The sequence below is a fragment of the Palaemon carinicauda genome, chromosome 22, assembly GCF_036898095.1.
Source record: "Palaemon carinicauda isolate YSFRI2023 chromosome 22, ASM3689809v2, whole genome shotgun sequence".
Taxonomy (NCBI): Eukaryota; Metazoa; Arthropoda; class Malacostraca; order Decapoda; family Palaemonidae; genus Palaemon; species Palaemon carinicauda.
This window is the reverse complement of record NC_090746.1, coordinates 116,438,343-116,459,487: the sequence shown is the minus strand read 5'-3', so window position 1 is coordinate 116,459,487 and position 21,145 is coordinate 116,438,343. Positions and strand designations below refer to the sequence as shown.

The following is a 21,145-nucleotide window of genomic DNA, read 5'->3' as shown; positions in this document are numbered from 1 at the left end:
AGCTAGTGTGATTAGTATATTAGTAATCTTTTCTTTGGGTGGGATACCTTTTATCATTGTTGCTTCTGTTTATCAGGTTTTGTAATTTCTCGAGTTACATTTTCGGTATATTGTAATAGATATTTACAATAGTCAATCCTGGTAATAATCGCAAGTTGCTTTACAGATGATTCATCCAGACACTTCTTTATATATGCAATATTTCTGAAGTTTTATCCTGCGATTCTTACATTATTTATCTAAACACAGAGAGAGAAATTAGAGTCAAAGTGACACCCCTAGATCACGAATTATACTAGATATCGGGGCCAGGGTGTCATTATTATCTATTTGGATTTAACCCCTTTTCTAAAAGTAGATTTTTACTGTGATCCATTCCATAACACTAGGGAGAGAGAGCATTTTTTAAAGTTTGAATATTATTTATGGAGAAGGAAAATTGGTCATACTCTGCAAATATTTTATACTTCCCTTCATGTCCTAATCCATTAGATCCAACAGACCATTTACTAAAGGGCATTTAGCTGTCTCCGTAGAACATACTTGACTATATGCTGACTGGTTGATTCTTTCTAAATGAATAACAGCTCCACCATGAGATGCAATTATTATCATGATTTATCTATTATTCTTTATTTTTTTCAACATCCATCTCAGTATCATGTTATTCTATTTTTCTCTCCTATTGTTTGTTGTAATACTGTTGTGAAATTGCATAAATAATTTCTATTTATTAAACTATGTGAATTTGGTTGGGATGTCTTGTATTGCTGCCGATTTAATATTTTTCTATTTGATGTAATTTTATTACTAATGTTAATAGTTTCTATTTGTAATGTCTTTTTAGTCAAATTTATCTATAAGATTAACTTTGGGAGTTTCATTCTTCTTGTATACTCATGGGTGTTGGTGCTAGCTTTAAGCAAGAGTTCGTGCTGGCACGAGGCCAATATTCTGAAAAATCGTGGTAGTTTTATTTTCTTCACGATACACATTAATTAAAAAATATTCTGGAGAAAATAATAAACAAAATTTCCAAAACGGCATCTTTTAATTTTGTGTGCTTTATTTCTACAGTCAGATGGAAAATAACAACATTTCAAATTTTTCTGTTAATGTTATTATTATAACCAATCAGCTGGACAATCGTGGTTTGTGAGTCATTCTTTTAGGATATATTGTTCTTCAAAAAATACCAATTGACTTTTTATTTCATTAACTAGTTTGAATATTATATTTTTATAATTAAATTGAAAATTTTTAATATTTATTATGGACTGATTTTGGAGTATATTTCTATTATTTACACACAAACTCGTATCTAAGAAGACCTTTTTCTAGCAGACGACATATACCAACAAAACTGACACAAGTAAATCTAGCAAAGAAAGTCAGCGGACTAAGTAGGTGTATATTTTTTTGAATAATCGTGTATATTTTTTATTTATGCAAATTTATTTGTAATTATTTATCCTAAATACATAATATTGAGGTTAATGACTATAATTAACATTTTAACCTTTTGTATTGATGCCTTAGAGATAAAGATAACGGGGTTAAGAGCTATATATCTGCTAAGTTGTTTGACAGCTTGACATTGCAAATGTTGTTGACAGCACAACAAACCTGTAGAGTCGTCTGACGTCTGCCACAAGATAAGATAAAAAAACATCCATGGCTTTGTTAAACCCCGATGTAATAATGATGTTGCTACTCTTGTTTCTTAATTACTTTTCAAGAGCAGCCGGTCTTGGGGAAGTGATCTACGCTGTTAATGCTGGTAAGAAAAATCCGTACCGGTATGTTAGAGTTGACTTAACTTCATGGATCTCCTTTCAGGCCGCAATGATGTTTGGGTGGAATGCCGGTGAATTAAAGTAGTCGGGAAAGATGTTTACTAAGTAAGAATAATTATGATTTTATTTAAAGTCAGATGTACAGCCTAAGGGTAGAATGTAGTTTGTTGGGACAGGCGATATTTTATTTCTTGTCAAATCGTTATTCCGTATGGAGAAGATGTTCTTTACTATGTTCCGATATACCATAATATGAAGTTATTTAATCATTTTAAAGATATAATTTAGTGCTACCCATAAGTGATGATTTTTACTCTTCTGTCGCTCGCGACCCTGTCCTAGTATGTAATTTGTTGGGACAAGCGTTTACAAAACTCGTGAAAACTATTTCATTCTGTGATCATTCCCTTGAAAAAGAGCTGATTTCGGACATTTTTTACTCTATTTTCTGGCGGTTCCAGTCCTGTCCCAATATACTATAAAGGCTCCCAGCCTAAATTTGGAAAGAATTCTGCCAAACTCCATTTATTGTAGAATGAACTCCGCAAGTTAAATTTCAAGACTTTCTTTCAGCTTGTTGTGAATTGTCTGCAGGTCATAGATTAATATGAGAGGCCTAGGGTATTCTGCAGATAGGTGAGGATAGCGGGTATCTTGGTACTGTCAAGTATATGAGGCCTGGGGTGAAAAAAGGGTTTCTAGGTTGGCATAATACTGGAGGGAGCCTTTGTATATCAGCGGCCAGTTCCTCCCACGTGGATTGAAAATGGACGTTAACTAACCTACCCTACAAGCCGTGTCCTTACCCACTTGCCTAACTGGGATGGGGGCGAACTGCCCCTATGACCTGCCTTGCACTGCCGTAATCTAAGTTAGGCATAATACATACAGGTGGCCGCTATCATACATACACCCCTACTGGAGTTATGGGGACCAAAGACTCTGACTATTAAGTATGGATCCACTAAAATAAGTCAGGTTATGCGGCTTTGAACAGAGTAATGGAACTATGAAACACCTTGGTCTGGTGAGGCCCCCATTCTATCTTTGATGCTTCAGTTAGGCTATGTTGCTTTGAACTGGGTACTGTTTAGAACTTCTGGTGAGGCTCCCATGCCTTATTTAACCCTTCAAATAATTGCATTAGTTTAAGTCTTAAATCTTTTTATGTCTGGAGACAAAAACGTTATTTAAAATGATTACCAAATATAATTTGAAGAGGTAAAATGCCATTGGACCCTCAACAGATGGTGGATTGTGGGCCTTTGGTTCCATACTCAGTTCAAAGCAACATTATCCAATTTTAGTTGGTGGATCCATCCTTTCTACCTGAAAACTCCATTATTACCCCAGCCCTGTTTACCTGCCTTATAGTACCCCACTGATCTGCAAGACTAATTTAGTATATACTAGCTTCACATAGAAAGCGATGGCTTGCGAGTTATCCACAACAGTCTAGTGATAATTCGTAAATCTTGTCACTGTAGATGTTGATACTAACACCACCCAGATATATGACAACACATGTATTTGTCATGTCAATGCTCAATTTGCTGAATCATGTTTTTACATGTAACATTTGCAGCAAATAAACAGTTTCCCCCCATTGAAATTTTTTTTTTTTTTTTTTAAATATTAAATTTTTCATTACCTTTAGTACCTGGCTGTCATTTGCAATTCCAGGTATTTTCATGCCAGAAAAGCTATATTTCACCTGGGAAAAAAATACGGGAGTTCAGTCTAACCTAAGGCTTCCCACCTAACCTAACATAAGATGCGATGTACTTAAGCTCCTCCCCTAACGTAACATAGGATGCCTTGTACTTCTAATTTAGGATGCCATATACTTCCTTACCTTACAGAAGGGTGGGTGAGCAATCCCTCATCTTAAATGTCCTGCCGTGTTTGGAGGTAGGAGTTATTCACTAAGTCTGACCATCTCTGTTGTGGTAGAGAAAGTAACTTGGTTAATGAAAGTGCCATTGTAGTTAAAAATGAGAGGAACAATAGCACTTTTTCTTAATCTTAGAAATACTGTATGAAAGTTCTTATGGCCCCTTCAAAAGTCATGTTTTTCCCTCAACATACAGTAACTACCACATTTTGAGTGCTTTCCACACAATTTACTACTACACAACAACTTGGCTGTAGGTTCTTCGTGTTTAAAACCAATTGAAGTGTCCGTTTATGTAATAATGTTTGTAACTGTTCTACAGAAATATTCTATCGAAACAAGAGCCTGAAAACTATAAAAATTAGTATACAGTAGAGTTGGGGCTACAAGGAAGATAGGTAATTGGCTCCCCAAAAAAGTAATGTGATAATTAAGAGGTGGGCATATTGATCATTTAGATAATGATCAATGGTAGTATGATTCTAATAGAAAATGGGAAGCTGAAAGTAATTATTTTAAGCAGAATCTGTTTGCAATAATACGGTAGTTACACATTAGAAAATAATACGTTAAGAAGAATGTCGTAATGATGACAATATGTTACGGTATGTTGTAAGTGTTATCTTTAAAGTATACCCTAGATACAGCCTCGAACAATGTTCTTTACTCCTAGATCTATCAAAATAGAATGGACTTTAATGGGAAACAGGTGTTTTCCTACACTAGTACAAATTCTTGTCCTTTGATAGGAGTATGCTACTGTATTGGCGAAGCTGGATACGGCTGTAAAACAGGAAACCTTGCCCACCCGACAGGCCACAAAGCTCACACATTGTACTCGGCCACTGGAGAGTACAAACATACCCTCAATGCCATCAACTGGCTATTTTAATTTTTTGTTTGTTCCTATACGGATACAAACCTCCATCCTTTAATAGGAGTATGATTTCAGTGCAGCTGGAAACTCAGCTGTTGAAATTTATAATAAGGTGTCACGAGTTACTGTCAGGTAGCGGGGGAAAACCCTGGCACTCTGCCAGCACACTGAGAAGCAAATTCAGCTGCCGTTTAGCACAGATTTACTCTTGACAAACTGGGTTCATTTATCTCCTTTCTTGGTTGTATGTGCCTGTTGTAGGGGGTCGTGACTGTACGTAGTCTTCTCCTTATGAGGATTACAGAATAGGGAGTCGTCGGCCTCGCAATGGTAGGAGTTTGGCAAGAGTAGGATTAATGGAAAACCAAGCAAGATTCTTCCCCTTCCGGTTCCACTGCTAACGCTAAGAAATTTGCAGGTGAGGGCGATCCAGGCGATTGCTCAAAAGAATAGGCACGCACCTGAAAATTTTATTGCTTCCCATAGGAAGACTTAATTTCTTTGATAGAATTCTTCCTTTGAGGATGTAATTAAAGTTGGGCCTCGGTCTTTGCGGGAGTTATGTTACAGAGATAGGGAAAATCGAGAATCCACAAATGCTTGCTGCCCTAGTGTGGGTGAACTCATAACATACCAACTTGATGCCTGTTGCCAACATGTTGTCAACTAACACATTAGGCAACCCACTTTACTGCACTATATAGTTTTCATGTATATTTTACTGTAATATATGTACAGTACTATCACTTAAGTACAGCTTAATTAGCTAAGGTACAGCAACACATCACTTGTAAGTGATGGCTGTGTTGTGTACGTAGGCCTAGTTGACTTTATCAACTCCCAATCACCTAACATAATTACTCTACAGTATGGTACAGTATATGGTGTGTCATATACAGTACAGTACTGTACAATAGTTAATATAGAATTATATTGATATTAACAATGATACACTAATAATGAAAAGAAAAAGTAACTACAACTACAAACACCACAGTACATGATATATGGCATAACTTACTAGAAAATATTTTGTAATTAGGCACAGTTGCTGAGGGGGATGGAAGATAAGCCGTGCAGTTACAAAAAAAAAAAAAAAAAATAATGGCTTAGTCAAAGATAATTGTATGCATTACAGTAGAATAGAACTGTACATACAGTAGGGAAAACTAAAGTAGGGTACTGTACTGTATAATAAAACAATGATTAAAAATGCTGTAACAGTATTTACTGTAATCTTAACACTGTATAGTACTGTATCATTATTTTTTAATGTACTGTACATACACTAATGTACATATATACTGTAAAATTAAAAATTTACTGAAAAATATCTTGCCATTCTGCAAGGGGAGGAGGATCAAATGCGCCATCATCATCACTGAGCTCCATCGTGGTTTCCCGAGGAGGGTTTGCTGAAGGAGTGGTTTCAGTCTAGAGAGAATCTGTGGTTGGAGGAGGAGGAGGTGATGAAGACAGAGGTTCAGGCTTAGGTTTTGCGGTTGGAAGAGGTGGAAGTGGCCGTTTATCATGACAGGGGAAGAACGTTACTAAAGTATACTAAAACGCATTAGGCTAGCCTAACTCGAGTTGGGATCTCGGCTACGCTACATCACCGAGGCCCTATCTTATACTATCAAAACGTTTAACAGAAGAGGAAATATTACATGTGTACTGTAATCTTATCTTCACTAGTATAATTTGCCTAAATAGTTATAATTCATTAAAGCTAAATACTGGGAACGCCGTACTACTAAGTAAATAAAGCATTTATGGCGTATGACAGCGGTCCAAAATGGCCGCCTCCGTTGATGGCTCTGCTCCACTAAACTCATCTAAATTATGCTAATTTAACTGTGAGAAGGGAGCCAAATAATTATACATAGGAAAGATTAAATACTCAACTTTCCAGAGAATGAAGATGCTGGAGATTGCATAGTAATAATCCTCGAAATAGTAACAAAATCGAGAGCAGTTGGGAGATACACCATGCTTAATTCGCTACTACAAAAGGAATGGTTTGCCGTAGTAGTACGGGAAGGGGATCCACCGGGTAACCTTGATGATGGCTCCCCTTCAATTTCGCCACTCTCCCCCCTCAGAGCAAAAACTCTATTCGGGGTGAAGATTGCCATGTGTCGTATCAAGAAATATGTCCCCTGATATTATGCGATATCCTTAAGAGTTATTTTAAGGATACTCGCGCCAGGAGTTAGAATTCTGGAGACCTGTGGTCAATTCTCTGGGAGTATCACTGTAGCCAAATATCTTTTAGAAAGCTCCCTAAAGGAACCTTCCATCAGGACGACATAGCTAAGCCCAAAAAAATAAATAGAGAAAATATAGCTGCGTCTTCTTTTATCCTCAGTTAATAGAAATAAAAGAAACCCAGAGATTTATTCTATTCCTATGAATAGAACCTTGAATAGTACAGATGTCTAAAGCACGTAAAGGTAATCTCTAGAAAGTTTCCCTTTTGTTCTTACGGATATGCAAACTTTGAATCCTTATAGTCAAAGTCGACACTTTCCCTGCAGGGGGCAGGAAGCCTTAAGGCAGTTCCAAGCTTAGTGGATATGACAGATAGTGGTAATGTCATATACGGGTCTAGCAGACCATATAAGGAACTCATTCAAAATAAAGGCACTTACACAAACCCACGGATATAGTACTTTCAAGTTAATTCTCTGGTAAGCTTCCACCAGGACGACATGGCCCAGCCCAAAAAAACGGATTTTGAAAAGAATGAAAAATCTATTTTTGGGTGAGATAGCCATGTCGTCCTGATGGACCCACCCTTCTTTCTTAAATGACCCCACCTGTAACTACTCTATCTGCGGCTATTCCAGCTTAAATGCAAGTTAGGAATGGTGGCCCTTTGTAGTATGGAGAAGAGGTCCACCGGGTACCTTGATAACGGCTCCCCTTTCGTTCGCCACTCTTCCCCCTCAAAGAGTTAAATCAATTCGGGGTGATGATTGCTATGTGTCGTATCTAAAAATACGTCCCCTGATATTATGCAATATCCTTAAAGTTATATTAAGGATACTCGCGCCAGGAGTTAGAATTCTGGAGACCTTTGGTTAATTCTCTGGGAGTATCTCTGTAGCAAATATCCCTTAGAAAGCTACCTAAAGGAACCTTCCATCAGGACGACATGGCTATCTCACCCAAAAATAGATTTTTCACTTTGCTCAAAATCCATTTTTTAAGCAGAATTCAGATTCGGTGTTTTATTTTTCTCGCAATCCTCAGTCAGTAATTTTCCGATATAATGATTACCCAAACTTAAACAAACAGTGTTCTATTGAGCAATTTGAAAAGCCTGAATTGAATGCTCTATGGATGGCAGTTTCAAAGTTCACCATCAGTTTACTTTGGTTAACCAAAGGTTGCATAATTTTGCCTTATGTAAATGATTGCTGATATGTTGTCTCTCATTTATCTGGTAATAAATCATATCGTCATGGAAAATTACATAATCAAATTTTCTAAAACAAAACTTTGCACGTAACAAAACCCTAACTACCAAGGAATCACTGGATTACTTAAAGACCAAACTACGGAAGTTTTAAATACAATAACGTACTATTGTACTTGGACCAAGAAAAAATCGAGGATATTAGATATTTTAATTAGAGCAATGGATTAAATAGACCAAAAATGCATGGATATTGGACTAAACATTGAACCAAAAAACTCATGGGCATAAAGACACTGGACTAAAAAGCTATTGGACAAAGAGGTGTTGGACCGAATGGAGTGGACAAGAGATGTTGGAGAAAGTAACTTGGGATGAAAAAGCATATAACCAAACTAGCCTCTTACTGGCAGGAATGGAAGCAACATGAAGGCCACTGAGAAGGTTTACAGTATTCTACAGTGTATGCTAGCTGTGTACGGTCTGTCAAGATTGATGACCACTCCATCGCAGTAGATTCTAAGGATATGTACCCTCGTATCCATTTCCTTTGTCCTCCAGGGAGTTTTCTCAGGTCCCTCTTCGGAAAAAGTGTGTACCAATTCAAAGCCTGGTGCTTTGGACTGGCTACCACTGGCCAATGTTCATGCTAGTCTTTTGAGCTCATTCAATCTGAACTAGTTTTTGTTCCGTAACTGGAATACAAGCCACGCTATTTAATAGGGGTATTACTTTCGGCGTAGCTGAAATGACGAGCCATTAATTTTTAACGAGGGTTTACTACCCACACCAGTAGTTAGCGGGAGTAGGGGAAGGTAGCTCCCCCCCCCCCCCCCCGGCCTCTCACACACCTGTGCTTGAGCCCACTAATGCTCTCGGCTCGGATGGTGGTCGGACGTGTCCGCTCTCATCCTCGCCGTTATATTGGCAGCCATTTAATTGCTTTTGTTCTTTTCTTTTTCTAGTTTCTGTATATGTGAAGTTGGCCTCTGCGATCATGCTCACCTGCCCTGGGTTTCCCTACCGCCCCTGTGGAACATTCATGTCGGCGGTCGAGGCTTATCCTCACGCCCTTTGTTCTTCTTGTAGGGGCCAACAGTGTGATAGTAACAACAAGTGTAGAGAGTGGTCGGTTTCCTGCGCGCGCGCCCTACGGCCGGCACAGACGTGCACGAACACACTCCCGCGCGCTCTTCATGATAATCCTGCACGCGCGCGAATACTCTCCCTCGGGCGAGCCCCGATATTCTCCCGCCCGCGGGACTACACACTCCAATGAACGACGTACGGCAAGGTCGCCATCGCCTCATTCCTCTCCCCGCAAACGCATGCCACCGCGCATTGTGGGAGAAGGGAAACTTCCAGAGGGGTCCAGAATCCCAAAGCTACCACAGGCAAACCCACCAATGATAGTTACTCTTCCCAGGGATCCTTCAGTCCTTTTCCCTTCAAAGGGTATGTCTGACAGCGCGTCTGTCAGCCAACAGCCCTGATCAGAGCCGTAACTCAGGCTTTCAAGCCTGTCTTCTCTGAATTGGGATACAGAACCATGGCTTCTTCTACCCCTTTGAAGAGAAAAAGAGGAGTTCCAGACGCGGTCACTTCCTCAAGGGCGAAACTGGCTCCACACAGACCTTCGAGATAGGTTCCTTCTATTCCATAGACTGCGTCTCCTTCCCTTTCAGACGAAGATTTCCCGTCTCCAAGGGAATCACGCGAGGAGAGACTATTCCCCCATCGCACCAATGGGGGAAACCTCTCTTCGCGCCGAGGGGTCTACTCAGTCAGGGATTGGAAGGAACATGCCACCCTCATCAATGTTGGAGTCTTATATCCTTCCCAGGAAGGAATCTAAAGACTCCAAAACATTGCCTAAATCCTCTACTAGGACTAGGATGGAGCCAACTAGCCACTCAGGGAATGTCCGCGGCTCTCCCCAAAAAGAGCCTTCGGGGATAGAAGGAGACTTCGCTCCAAGTCCTACAGCTGGAGGAGACCAGCAAGAATCAGAACATGCATTTTAGCAAGTTCTGACTCTGGCTCTCAATGGGTTTTCCGACCCAGAGATCCCTCCTCGAGAGGGCAAAGACACGGTCTTAGACTGCGTCTTTGATACTCAAAAACCCTCTAAGACCAGTGCAGCCCTGCCCTGGTCTCAAGGGGTAAAGAGTACCAGGGACAAGATCTCACAGCAGCTCTCCGATATGTCGTCCTCCGACCGTTCCGGTACCACCAACAAGCTCCTCCCACCTCCTCGCGTACAGCAGAGGAGGTACTTCGAGATCCTAGAGGATCCTTGTCTAGCTCTTCCACTTCACCACTCACTGGAAGTGCTAACCAGGGGAGTCCCTCTTGAGAGACTCTCCAATCGGCAGGTCTCATTCTCGGCAGCCGAGATCCTCAACCAGGAGAAAGTTGCGAAGTGTGCTATGCAAGCCACTTCGTGGCTTGATATCTGGTTGGGGACCTTAGGTATCCTGATACGTTCTGAGGATTTCTCCAAGGAACGTACCAGGAAAGCTATGGAAACCTTCCTTCTCTCACGTAATCGCACGATCGAGTTTCTGGCCCACCAAGTCTCGAACTTGTTGGTAAATACCATCCTGAAACATCGGGATGCAGTAGCTGAGAGATTCCATCAGAAGGTCCCTGGCGCCGAGATCAATAGGCTCAGACATTCCTCCTTAGAGGGATCTGTCCTGTTCAAGCCTAAGGATGTGGAACATGACGCTGAGAGGTGGAGGAAGTCTCATCAAGACTCCCTCCTTCATAGGGCTTTAACATCTAAGCCCTATAAGCCTCCAGCACCACAGTAGTCCCGTCCAGTCAAGACCACTACGACGACAACAGCAGCGAAGACTTTGGTGTCTAAGCCTTTTCCTGTCAAAGAAGGGAAAGGCAAAAAGTTCTCCAGGGGAGGCAAAAATCCTAGAGGGAGCAGCCGAGGCCGCAAACGCTAGGTTATGCAGTCCCCCTGCATTTCCACCAGTAGGGGGATGCCTACAAAGTTGCTCAAACAGGTGGAAGCAACTCGGGGCCGATTCCTGGAGAATCTCCGTGATCAGTCTAGGATATTGCATCCCGTTCATAACATCTCTACCTTCCCTGACGACGAATCCAGTGTCATTGAGCTCCCTTGCCATAGGATCGGCAAGGGGGCAAGCCCTTCGGGCAGAAGTCCAGTCCCTGTTGAAGAAGGGCGCTCTCCAAGAGGTCCTCGATGGATCCCCAGGCTTCTTCAGTCGACTCTTTCTTGTAAAGAAGGCGTCTGGAGGCTGGAGACCAGTCATCGACCTCTCAGCTCTGAACAAGTTTGTCAAACAAACTCCGTTCAGCATGGAGACGGCATACACGGTCAGACTAGCAGTAAGACCGCAAGATTTCATGTGCACACTGGACCTAAAGGACGCATACTTCCAGATCCCAGTCCATCCGTCTTCAAGGAAGTACTTAAGATTCAGCCTAGACAACGGAATGTACCAGTTCAAGGTGCTGTGCTTCAGTCTTTCCACAGCACCCCAAGTTTTCACCAGAGTGTTCACCCTAGTATCATCTTTGGGCACACAGGATTGGCATCCGTCTCCTCTGTTATCTGGACGACTGGTTAATCCTAGCAGACTCGGTGTCAACCCTTCTTCAACACAGAGACAAACTTCTGAGACTTTGCCAAGATCTGGGGATCATGGTAAATCTCGAGAAGTTTTCACTGCTTCCCACTCAAAGACTGATATACTTAGGCATGATTATAGACACCACTCTCCACAAAGTCCTGACTTTGTGGGGTTCTCTGACTGAGGACCTTTTCGCCACAGCCCTGAACTTCAGGCTCCAGCTGTACTGTTCCCCAGTCCCAGACCCCAAGGCTCTCTGGCAAGGTGCTCTCCAACAACGGTGGGACAACATCGACGTTTACGCCTTTCCCCCGTTCTGTCTGATGAGGAGAGTACTCAACAAGACCAGAACATCGGTCAATCTTTCAATGACCCTCATAGCTCCGCTATGGCATCATGCAGTATGGTTCCCGGACCTTCTGCAACTCCTAACGGAGCCACCAAGAGAACTCCCTCCACGACACAATCTACTCAAATAACCACATGCCAACATCTTCCACAAAGCCGTAGGTTCACTACGACTTCACGCCTGGAGACTATCCAGCATCTCCTCTCTGAGAGAGGATTTTCGCAACAAGTTCCAATCAGGATGTCTGGACACCTGCGAAAGTCATCAGCAGCTGTCTACCAGGCAAAGTGGAAAGTCTTCTGTGGTTGGTGTTGAGGAAGGGGTATCTCTCCACTCGATGCCACTATCAGTCTCGGCAGTGAAAGGCTATCGCTCAGCCTTAAGCCTCACCTTCAGGCTGAAAGGAATGGACATTTCTTCATCACTAGAACTTTCTCTACTCATACGGAGTTATGAACTTACCTGCCCTCAGTCGGAAGTGAGACCCCCCCCCCATGGAACGTGGTTCGAGTTCTCAGGTCTCTTAAGAGACCTCCCTATGAACCATTACGCCAGGCATCAGATCGCCACCTAACCAGGAAGACGGTGTTCCTGCTAGCTTTGGCCTTGGCCAAGCAAGTCAGTGAACTTCATGGTCTCTTGTATGACATTGCCCATTTGAGGGGATGGGGGGAGGTAACGTTCAGCTTCATCCCTGAGTTTATTGCCAAGACTCAGAATCCAGGAGTAGCAGATCCTCGATTCGACTCCTTCCGGATTTCTAGTCTCCGTACTGTAACAGATGACCCAGACCATCTCTTACTATGCCCAGTAAGGAGCTTGAGGCTGTACCACAAAAGAACAGTCGCAGCCCGTCCTCGTGTGCCAGCACTATTCGTCAGCATAGGAAGGACTAAGAGGAGGGTCACCAAGAACACCATCTCTGCATGGATTCGCAGGGTCATTGACCTGGCACTAAATCCAGACCCTCCTCCGTCACGTCGCCCCAGAGCACAGGATGTTGTGGGCATAGCTACGTCCCTGGCCTTCAAAAGAAATTTTTCAGTGACACAGGTTCTTCAAACTGGGGTGTGGAAACAGCAAACAACATTCATATCCCACTACCTGCAAGACGTGACCCACAGGAGACTCAATACTTTCTCTATCGGTCCTGTGGTGGCTGCACAACAGCTGGTTTAAAACCTCAAGCTCCTTATTGGACAAGTAGCAGAAGGTTGAGGGCATGGTTACCCGGTTTTAGTCTGCATAAATGAAAAGGTTTGACTGGCCCTTATTCTTTTCTTCATCATCCCCTGTCTTGGGGAAAGCAGCATCCTGGGTTCTCTGCATAGCTGACCTCAAACCACTGCAGGTAAACCATGCTCCCATGTGTTCCTAGTATTAATATTAATACTGTTACGTCCACATACCCTGACGAGGTGGTATTTGGAAATTCCTAGTTTACAAGCTTCCACCTAAAGAACTTCAGAACAACTTTCTAGGACGAGTCACATTTCTTCATACCTTGACAAACAGCTTGCGTAGGTCGCAGACCTTGCGTAGCAAGGGTTTAGCGAGGTGCAGGGACTCCATATTTCTTGAATGCTTACACACTCAAATAAGGAGTCCCCGGGCAAAGCCAAAAGCCAGACTGGCTGGGACGTCCATCCTTCCTAATGGGTGAGTCACCCCTATTAAATAGCGTGGTTTGTATTCCAGTTAAGGAACAAATGACAAATTCGTAGGTAATTTGTATTTTTCTTAACTATACAAACCTTAGCTATTTAACCAAACATTCCCGCCAGCCCTATCCCCCTGAAGTCCTACCTCCAAGCAAAGTGAGCTCAAGCACAGGTGTGTGAGAGGGGGGTGGGTAGCAAGCTACCCTCCCCTACCCCTGCTAACTAGTGGTTTGGGTAGTAAACCCTCGTTAAAAATTGATGGCTCGTCATTTCAGCTACGCCGAAAGTAATACCCTTATTAAATAGCTAAGGTTTGTATAGTTAGGAAAAATACAAATTATCTACGAATTTGTCATATTGATAGGTCTGTGCTATTGCACCCCTTTTACCCTCCTACAAGGGAATCCCTTCAGCATCGAGAGAGATTCTGCCTCTTGTCTCGATTTATTGATTCAGATATATCAAATAATGTTATTTAAAACTCCCAGATAGTGGGTGGAATATCTGGGACTATCTTGACATGACAGCTTTGGGGGCTGTCCACAAACAATCATAGCAACAGAGTACTGTAAGCATAACTTTTAGTTACTGCCTTTCGGATCAACAAAAACAACGCCTTTAGAGACTCTCCCCCATTTATGAGAATGCTAGTTCCACATGACCGGCTTCCCAGCGATTATTCTTATAGTTCCTGAAGTTTTACTGATTTACAAACAGAGCTCCCTTACCTTCTGTTTAGGTGAACTGGGATTAGGGGCGATCTTCCAGAGTTGTGGCATGACAAACTCCGTTGTGAGTACTTCTCTCCCTTGAGGATCTACGGTCCACAGAGATAGAGAGGAGATGAGGTGCTCACTTGAATTTCCTCCCGTCTAGAGGATGTGATTGATAGAAGGTTAACACCTTTTCACCCTACCAAAAATGTTTGCAGCCCTTTTTTGCTAGTTTACCGAAGGATTTGATAAAGCACTTGGTAGCAATAATGACTGATAACACTTCCATCTATGCCTAAATTTACAATAGAGCCCTTTTCACAAACTCTTCTCAAGCAGGTTAACTCGTGGGAATAGATGACATGTTGCAGCTGCTCAAGGTTCATTCAGGCAATAACACTCAATTGACAGTCCTGATGTAAGGTTTTAGGCTACCCTTATATCATTATGTGGCAGAAATGCCTAGTTTCTTGCATCACTCAATGTGTTTGCCATGCAGTAGAAGATAAAACTTATGGGATTCTCCCAGTTGCAGACTGTCAGCAAAGTTTAAAGACACCTACCAACATCTCCGTGAATCCTAAACACTTAGTACGTCTTAGTACATCACAGTTTCTACCTCCTCAGGGCTAAAGCAGCTGGGAGCAAGTGCCTTGCCAGAAAAATCCCTTTTTAGCCTAATGGCAAAATTAGAATTTGAGACAATGAGGAAGGTACTGCTTAAAGATGATTTTACCCCTAAGTAAGGGTAGGGCACACATTTATCCGGACCTGTGGTTGCTACTTAGCAGGTTTTGTAGTGAACTTAGCTCCTTCATGAGAGAAGAAGCTTCCCGTCTAAGGTAGCAGTCACAACATAAGTCTAGAAGGGCAGGTAAGAAAGTCTGGCCATTTTTCCTCTTTTCTTGTGGAAGTCTTACCATCATGCACTGGACTGAACACTAGATGCGGGTAAGCCACTCAATCGAATAACTTTTCTTTATAGCTAAGTTTGTACTGTATTGAAGTATCTCCTCCATCCTCCCATATGAGAAGGATGGACGGAATTTATGTAAACCTGTTTCTCATAAATCACCAGACATTTAGACTTCTTATCCTTAGGGATAAGTTGGCAGCCATCTGGTAAGGACTTGGCCTGTCATCTACAATATCTTCATGCTCAATTTGTTAGGAGGTTAATAGCAGTCATCACTTCTGCTCTTCTCCAAGGCTAAATTGCATTGATATATCCTGGGTTAGAAAACCAGCCAGATTGGTTAATAGGAACATCTGTCGTAACTATACAAACCTAAGTTCATTACGTTTCACTTCCCTTCTTAGCTAGCCAGTAAATCCTACGTTAAAGTGAGGGGTGCTCCACATGGCAGAGGCCCCATCCACACGCCAAAAAGTATGTTAAAAGTTCAACGGCCATTCCAGTTTAGCCGTAGTCATACTGCTTTGAAAGGACTCGGGTTTGTATGATCAGAAAAGTACGAATTTTGATGTTAAAATTAATTTCACTTGTATAATGTCTACCATGTACAATTTAGATTTTTTTCACTTTGGTATTAGGTGTGTATGAAATGCCACAACTATCAAAATTCAATGGCTTAGAGACATAATGTCCAGTACAGTACAGGTATTACAATTTTTTAGATAACAACGTTACTAAGGAAAACTACAAAAAGGAAGGGACCTGAAGAACACCATCAACAACTTTTTTCGGGTCTTAACCCTTTTACCCCCAGGCTCTTTGGAAATTTCCAACCCTTAACCCCCAAGGGGTTATTTTTTTCCCAGCACATTTTGCAGTATATTTTTTTTAAATTGCTCTAACAGCCTTAATTTTTGTCATAGAGAGGTCAGGTTGGTCTCATTCTCTTGGAAAATGCCTGAATTTTCTCAAAAAAATATCAAAAATATGAAAAAAAAAAAAAAATTATAGCATTTTTTTGCAAGGATATACCGGTACGTCCATGGGGGTAAAGGGATGGCTTTTGTGAAACGTACCAGTACGTCCTTTTTGGGGGTAAAAGGGTTAATGTGAAAACAGTAAGCTTAGGTGCATAGTTTATAAATTTGTTATTTATCTTTAATGCATGAAATTTTTACATCTTACAATTTTTTGTATTGTTCTAGGTGGAGACGCACATATTGATGTTTATGGAGTAAGGTATGAAAAAGATCCACTTACTGGCAAGATTGGCACTGCATCTGATTTTGGCAAGCAGCTTGTTATTGGTAGAGTCCCTCCAGGTGATCAGGTATGTCTTCTTTAGTTAGCAAAGTGGGGATGATAGGATTATTGTATTATTATTAATATTTTTAAATATTAAACTTAGCCGGTGAATATATAATAGCTGACGTCTCCGACGGCTCGACAGATTCCAAAAACTCGCGAGCGAACGCCGTGAAGGTTGCGGGTGTGACCACCAGCGCCGACTATCGGCCAGATACCGCATATACTTGTAAACATCTCCAGTTCTTCTCTGTCGGTCTTGTCGACAAGTTGGTTCCACTCGCTTTATGACCTCGAGTTTTCTACCGAATTGGTGAAGTACTTGGTTTTGGTTTTATTGCTTTCGCCGTGTTGGATTATTCAATACTATCTTCAAAAGAAATGCTTTTGAAAGGAGAGGAAAAGTGTTTTGCCCTTGCTTTTTTTTTTATCTCTGGTTTTTCCATAGAGTAAAGATGGCCGACCCTTCCCTCAGTGTACGGAAGTGTGTTTAAGGCTTTTAGTAATTATTTTATCACGTTATAAATTATTGTTGATATTTATAGATTTTCCTCTATATATTTTATATCTCACCCGCCTTTATTAGGCCTCTTCGATTAGCTTTCCATTTATACTAAACATCAAGATAAATTTTATGTTTTGTTTATATGCGGCCTTTACCTATTCCTTGTAGGCGGTCCTAACTTGGAAAACGAAGTTAAACAACGTTGAGCCCATTCAACTTTTATTTTTGTTAAGTTTAAATCAATTGCTCTGTAAGAGTTATGAAATGAATATTTTTTAGAAAATATTTTAAGAAATATATTCTTTGAATAGTCTTCGTGCTGTTTTTTTTTCAAAGATGAACTAACGTTTGGTTTATTTATGCTACGCAGTTTGCGCTCTATCGTTACGATAGAGGAAGAGAGAATCACGGTTTCACTTTGCAGAAAGAGTAAATCGATTTTGACGTTTTGTTCATTCTTCTTTCAAACTGAAGTGTTTTAGATACTAATTTAAAGGAACTTGTTAATTTTCAATTTCTTAGTCCTTTCAGTTTTTTCCTTTGGTCAAATAACCTGTTTATTGACGAAGGGTGAGTGGGCAATTCTCTTGTGTGTGACAAGAGAGAGAGAGAGAGAGAGAAAGAGAGAACGATCCGATCTTTATTCTCGTCCCAAGTCTCTGTACAAGGAGTTTGGGAGCGAGTAACGTTGTTCTCGATTCAGTTTTTTACTCTCGTCCCAAGTTTCTGTACGGGGAGAGAGGATAAAACGTTTTTAGTTTTTATTCTCGTCCCAAGGCACTGTACGGTGAGAGATTGGAAACGTAGTCTTTAGTGAACTAGTGTTTAGTTTCCTCCCCAGTCACTGATCCTTTTTAACTTTATATATTTCCGTTTTATTCGATATATATGTATATGTTTATTGATTTTTGCATGTGTTTCATTTTGTACTAATGTGCTTACATTATACGACTCATTTCGCAATTATAACCTTTTGATGTAAGGGAGAATTGCGTGCTTCAGGTAGAAATCAGTTTTATTCATGCCTAATGTGAAATTATTGAAAAATACGATATCAGTGAAGTAAGTGCAAAAAACATGGGTCTGTGTTGCGGAGGGTTCGTTTGTTCGTGCTTGTCGCTCCCCTAGTCCGAGACCTCTTTCAGGCTCCCCTGCACCAGGGAGAAGTAATGTCGTAGGACTTAAGGGGACGAGAGGCTTTAACCAACGTACAGACGTTCCCTCTTTGGTATCGGACGTTTCTCGTCAAGATCGCCCTTACCATAAGACGGGTGAGACTGTGTTCTCCTCGTCATCCGAAGACTTTTCGCAAAAGAAACCTTGGCGCAAGGTTTCTAGACCCTTGAAGCGAAAGTCAGTCCCTTCAGGACAGGTCCAGCGTCCTGGCTGTGGCCATTGGGACAGCTCTGACCCTTTGCAGTCGTCGGAAGACTGTTCGCCTATTAAACGCAAGCGTAACACGGGGTCCGAGGGTCGCGGTAAAAGCAATGTTTTGCCAACACAGACGTTACCGTCGTCTCGGCCCGTTCCGACTCCCGTTGATCCTAAATGGGTTGTCCTGCAGGACATGCAGACTAAGCTTGCCTCCCTTATGGAGAAGTATGACGTTGAGCAGGTTCACGATGAACCTTCGCTTTCGAGTCGCCGTTACGCTAAACGAGACTGGCCGTCAGCCGCCCCAACGAGCATTTACTCGTCCGTTTGACGTTAGTGCTGACGTTTCTTGTACTTTGAAACGTGATGTCAGTAGTTTTTCACGTCAGTCACGTGACATGGATCCTCCCTCGCTGCAGTCTCGTGTTGACTTTCAGCCGCAGCCGCAGTCTCGTGTTGACGTTCAGCCGCTGCCGCAGTCTCGTGTTGACGTTCAGCCGCTGCCGCCGCAGCCCCGACCGGACGTTCGCCGACCGGCTCAGTTGCCTCGACTTGACGTTGAGCGTCAATCACCGCAGTCGAAGGTTGTTTTGCCTGCTCAGTCTATGCAGTCAAGGCAGTTCCGACGTGACGTCGAGCGTCAATCAACTTCAGTTGTTGTTGTTGGTCAGTCACAAGGATTTCAGTCCTTTCAGCAGCGGCGTGACGTCGCTTCCTCTACTGCTACTGCTGCTCCTTTGCTTGTTGACATTGCCTGTCAAGCGTTGCCGCCGCGGCAGGTCTCTCCTTTTCCTGAGACTCGGCAATTGTCGGACGAGGTTCCTTCAGATGAGGAAGTTGCTGATCCTCCTCCTACTGATATTCCTTTGGGGACTTTGTCAGACTGAGAGGAGCCTAAAGCTGCTCAGCCCTCTATGGACTTTAAAAAAATCATGCTGATTTTTAAGGATCTTTGTCCGGACCATTTTGTAACTGCTGCTCCTCGTTCGCCTTCGTCAGAGTTTACGCTAGGCCTAGCTACTTCGAAGCCGTCGTTTTCTAAGCTAGTGCTCTCTCGCTCTTCTCAGAGAGCTTTTCGTTTGCTAGGCGACTGGTTGATCACCAGGAGGAGTTTGGGGGAGACAGCCTTTGCTTTCCCTCCTTTTAAACTGGCTTCTAGAGCGAGCGTCTGGTATGACACGGGAGAAGTTCTCGGCTTGGGAGTTCCTGCCTCTGCCCAGGGAGACTTCTCAAGCCTCATAGACTCTCCCCATCGCCTGGCCATGAGACGCTCCAAGATTTTATGGTCGGCTTCAGAGCTAGACCATCTCCTGTTAGGAGTTTTTCGAGCGTTTGAAGTTTTTATTTGTTGGATTGGTCCCTGGGAGCCTTAAGTAAGAAGGTCTCTCCAGCTGTCAATGTATTGCTGTACAATTATGTCATGCATGAACAAGGCTATCAGGGATGGCTCCAATGATCTGACAGCCACGTTCACTGCAGGAACAAGGCTATCAGGGATGGCTCCAATGATCTGGCAGCCACGTTCACTGCAGGAGTACTTAAGATGTAAGTGCGCTCAATGTGTTCATTGTCAAGACAAACTTCACGATGAAGACTACCAAATCTGTCTTGGCAGCAGTAAGGGAAGGCGACTGGATGGTCTCTCTCGACCTTCAGGATGCATACTTCCACATCCCGATTCATCCAAACTTTCAACAACATCTGAGGTTTGTGGACGGGAAAGTAATGTACCAATGTCGAGCACTGTACTTCGGCCTCATTCCTGCTCCTCTTGTTTTTACAAGGCCCTTGCAAAATGTAGCAAGCTTTCTACATTTTTTGAGGATTCAGAGCCTCCCTTTATTTTGACGACTGGCTAATCAGGGCATCGTCATTATATCGCTGTCTGGAGAGCCTCTAATGGACATTAGACCTAACCAAGGAGCTAGGTCTCATAGTGAACGTAGAGAAGTCGTAACTTACAGTACCCCATCCCAGACTATTCTTTATTTGGGAATGGAGATACAGTTTCTGATTTTTCGGGCCTTTTCGTCTCCCACAAGAATGGAACAAGCTCCGTTAAAAGTCCTTCACTTGCAAGAGAAAAACAGTTGCTCTGTAAGAGTTTGAACTAGCCTCGTGGGAACTCTTTCATCGCTGGAGTAGTTTATCTCTCTGGGGAGACTCAACCTATGCCCTCTCCAATTTCACCTAAACCATTGGAACAAGGAGAAGGGCTTAGAGAGTATCTCTTTCCCAATCTCCAACTCAGTCTAGACATGTCTGACTTGGTGGGACAGCAACATCAGACTTCGAGAAGGTCTTTCTCTTGCGATCAAGAACCCAAACCATGTGTTGTATTCAGATGCATCGGATTTGGGTTAGGGAGCTCCACTGGACAGTCTGGAATGCTCGGGTCTTTGATCCACGGATCAGAAGGAACTCCATTTAAGGCAAGTAACATCTCTCCTTTGGCGAGATTTGTGCAAGGAAAAATGAATGTCTTGGCGGACTGCCTCAGCAGAAGAGGACAAGTCATCTCCATGGAGTGGACGTTGCATAAGACTGTGTGCGAGAAGCTATGGATGACATGGGGTCAACCCACCTTAGATCTTTTTGCGACCTCTCTGACAAAGAGGCTCTCGACTTACTGCTTTCCAGTTCCAGATCCAGAGGCAGCCCACATAGATGCTTTCCTGCTGGACTGGTCTCACCTGGACGTTTATGCCTTTCCACCTTTCAAG

At 42.5% G+C, this 21,145-nt stretch overlaps 1 protein-coding gene across 1 annotated transcript in view; it reads left to right on the top strand.

The window, feature by feature from the left end:
* Nucleotides 1–1,594: 1,594 nt before the first annotated feature.
* LOC137616716 (malectin-A-like) overlaps nucleotides 1,595–21,145 on the top strand; it is a 34,157-nt gene continuing 14,606 nt past the window's right edge. The window contains exons 1-2 of the mRNA XM_068346719.1: nucleotides 1,595–1,780; nucleotides 16,444–16,568. Coding sequence (XP_068202820.1) covers nucleotides 1,675–1,780; nucleotides 16,444–16,568 — 231 coding nt within the window. The 5' untranslated portion in view covers nucleotides 1,595–1,674. The remainder of the gene's footprint in view (nucleotides 1,781–16,443; nucleotides 16,569–21,145) is intronic.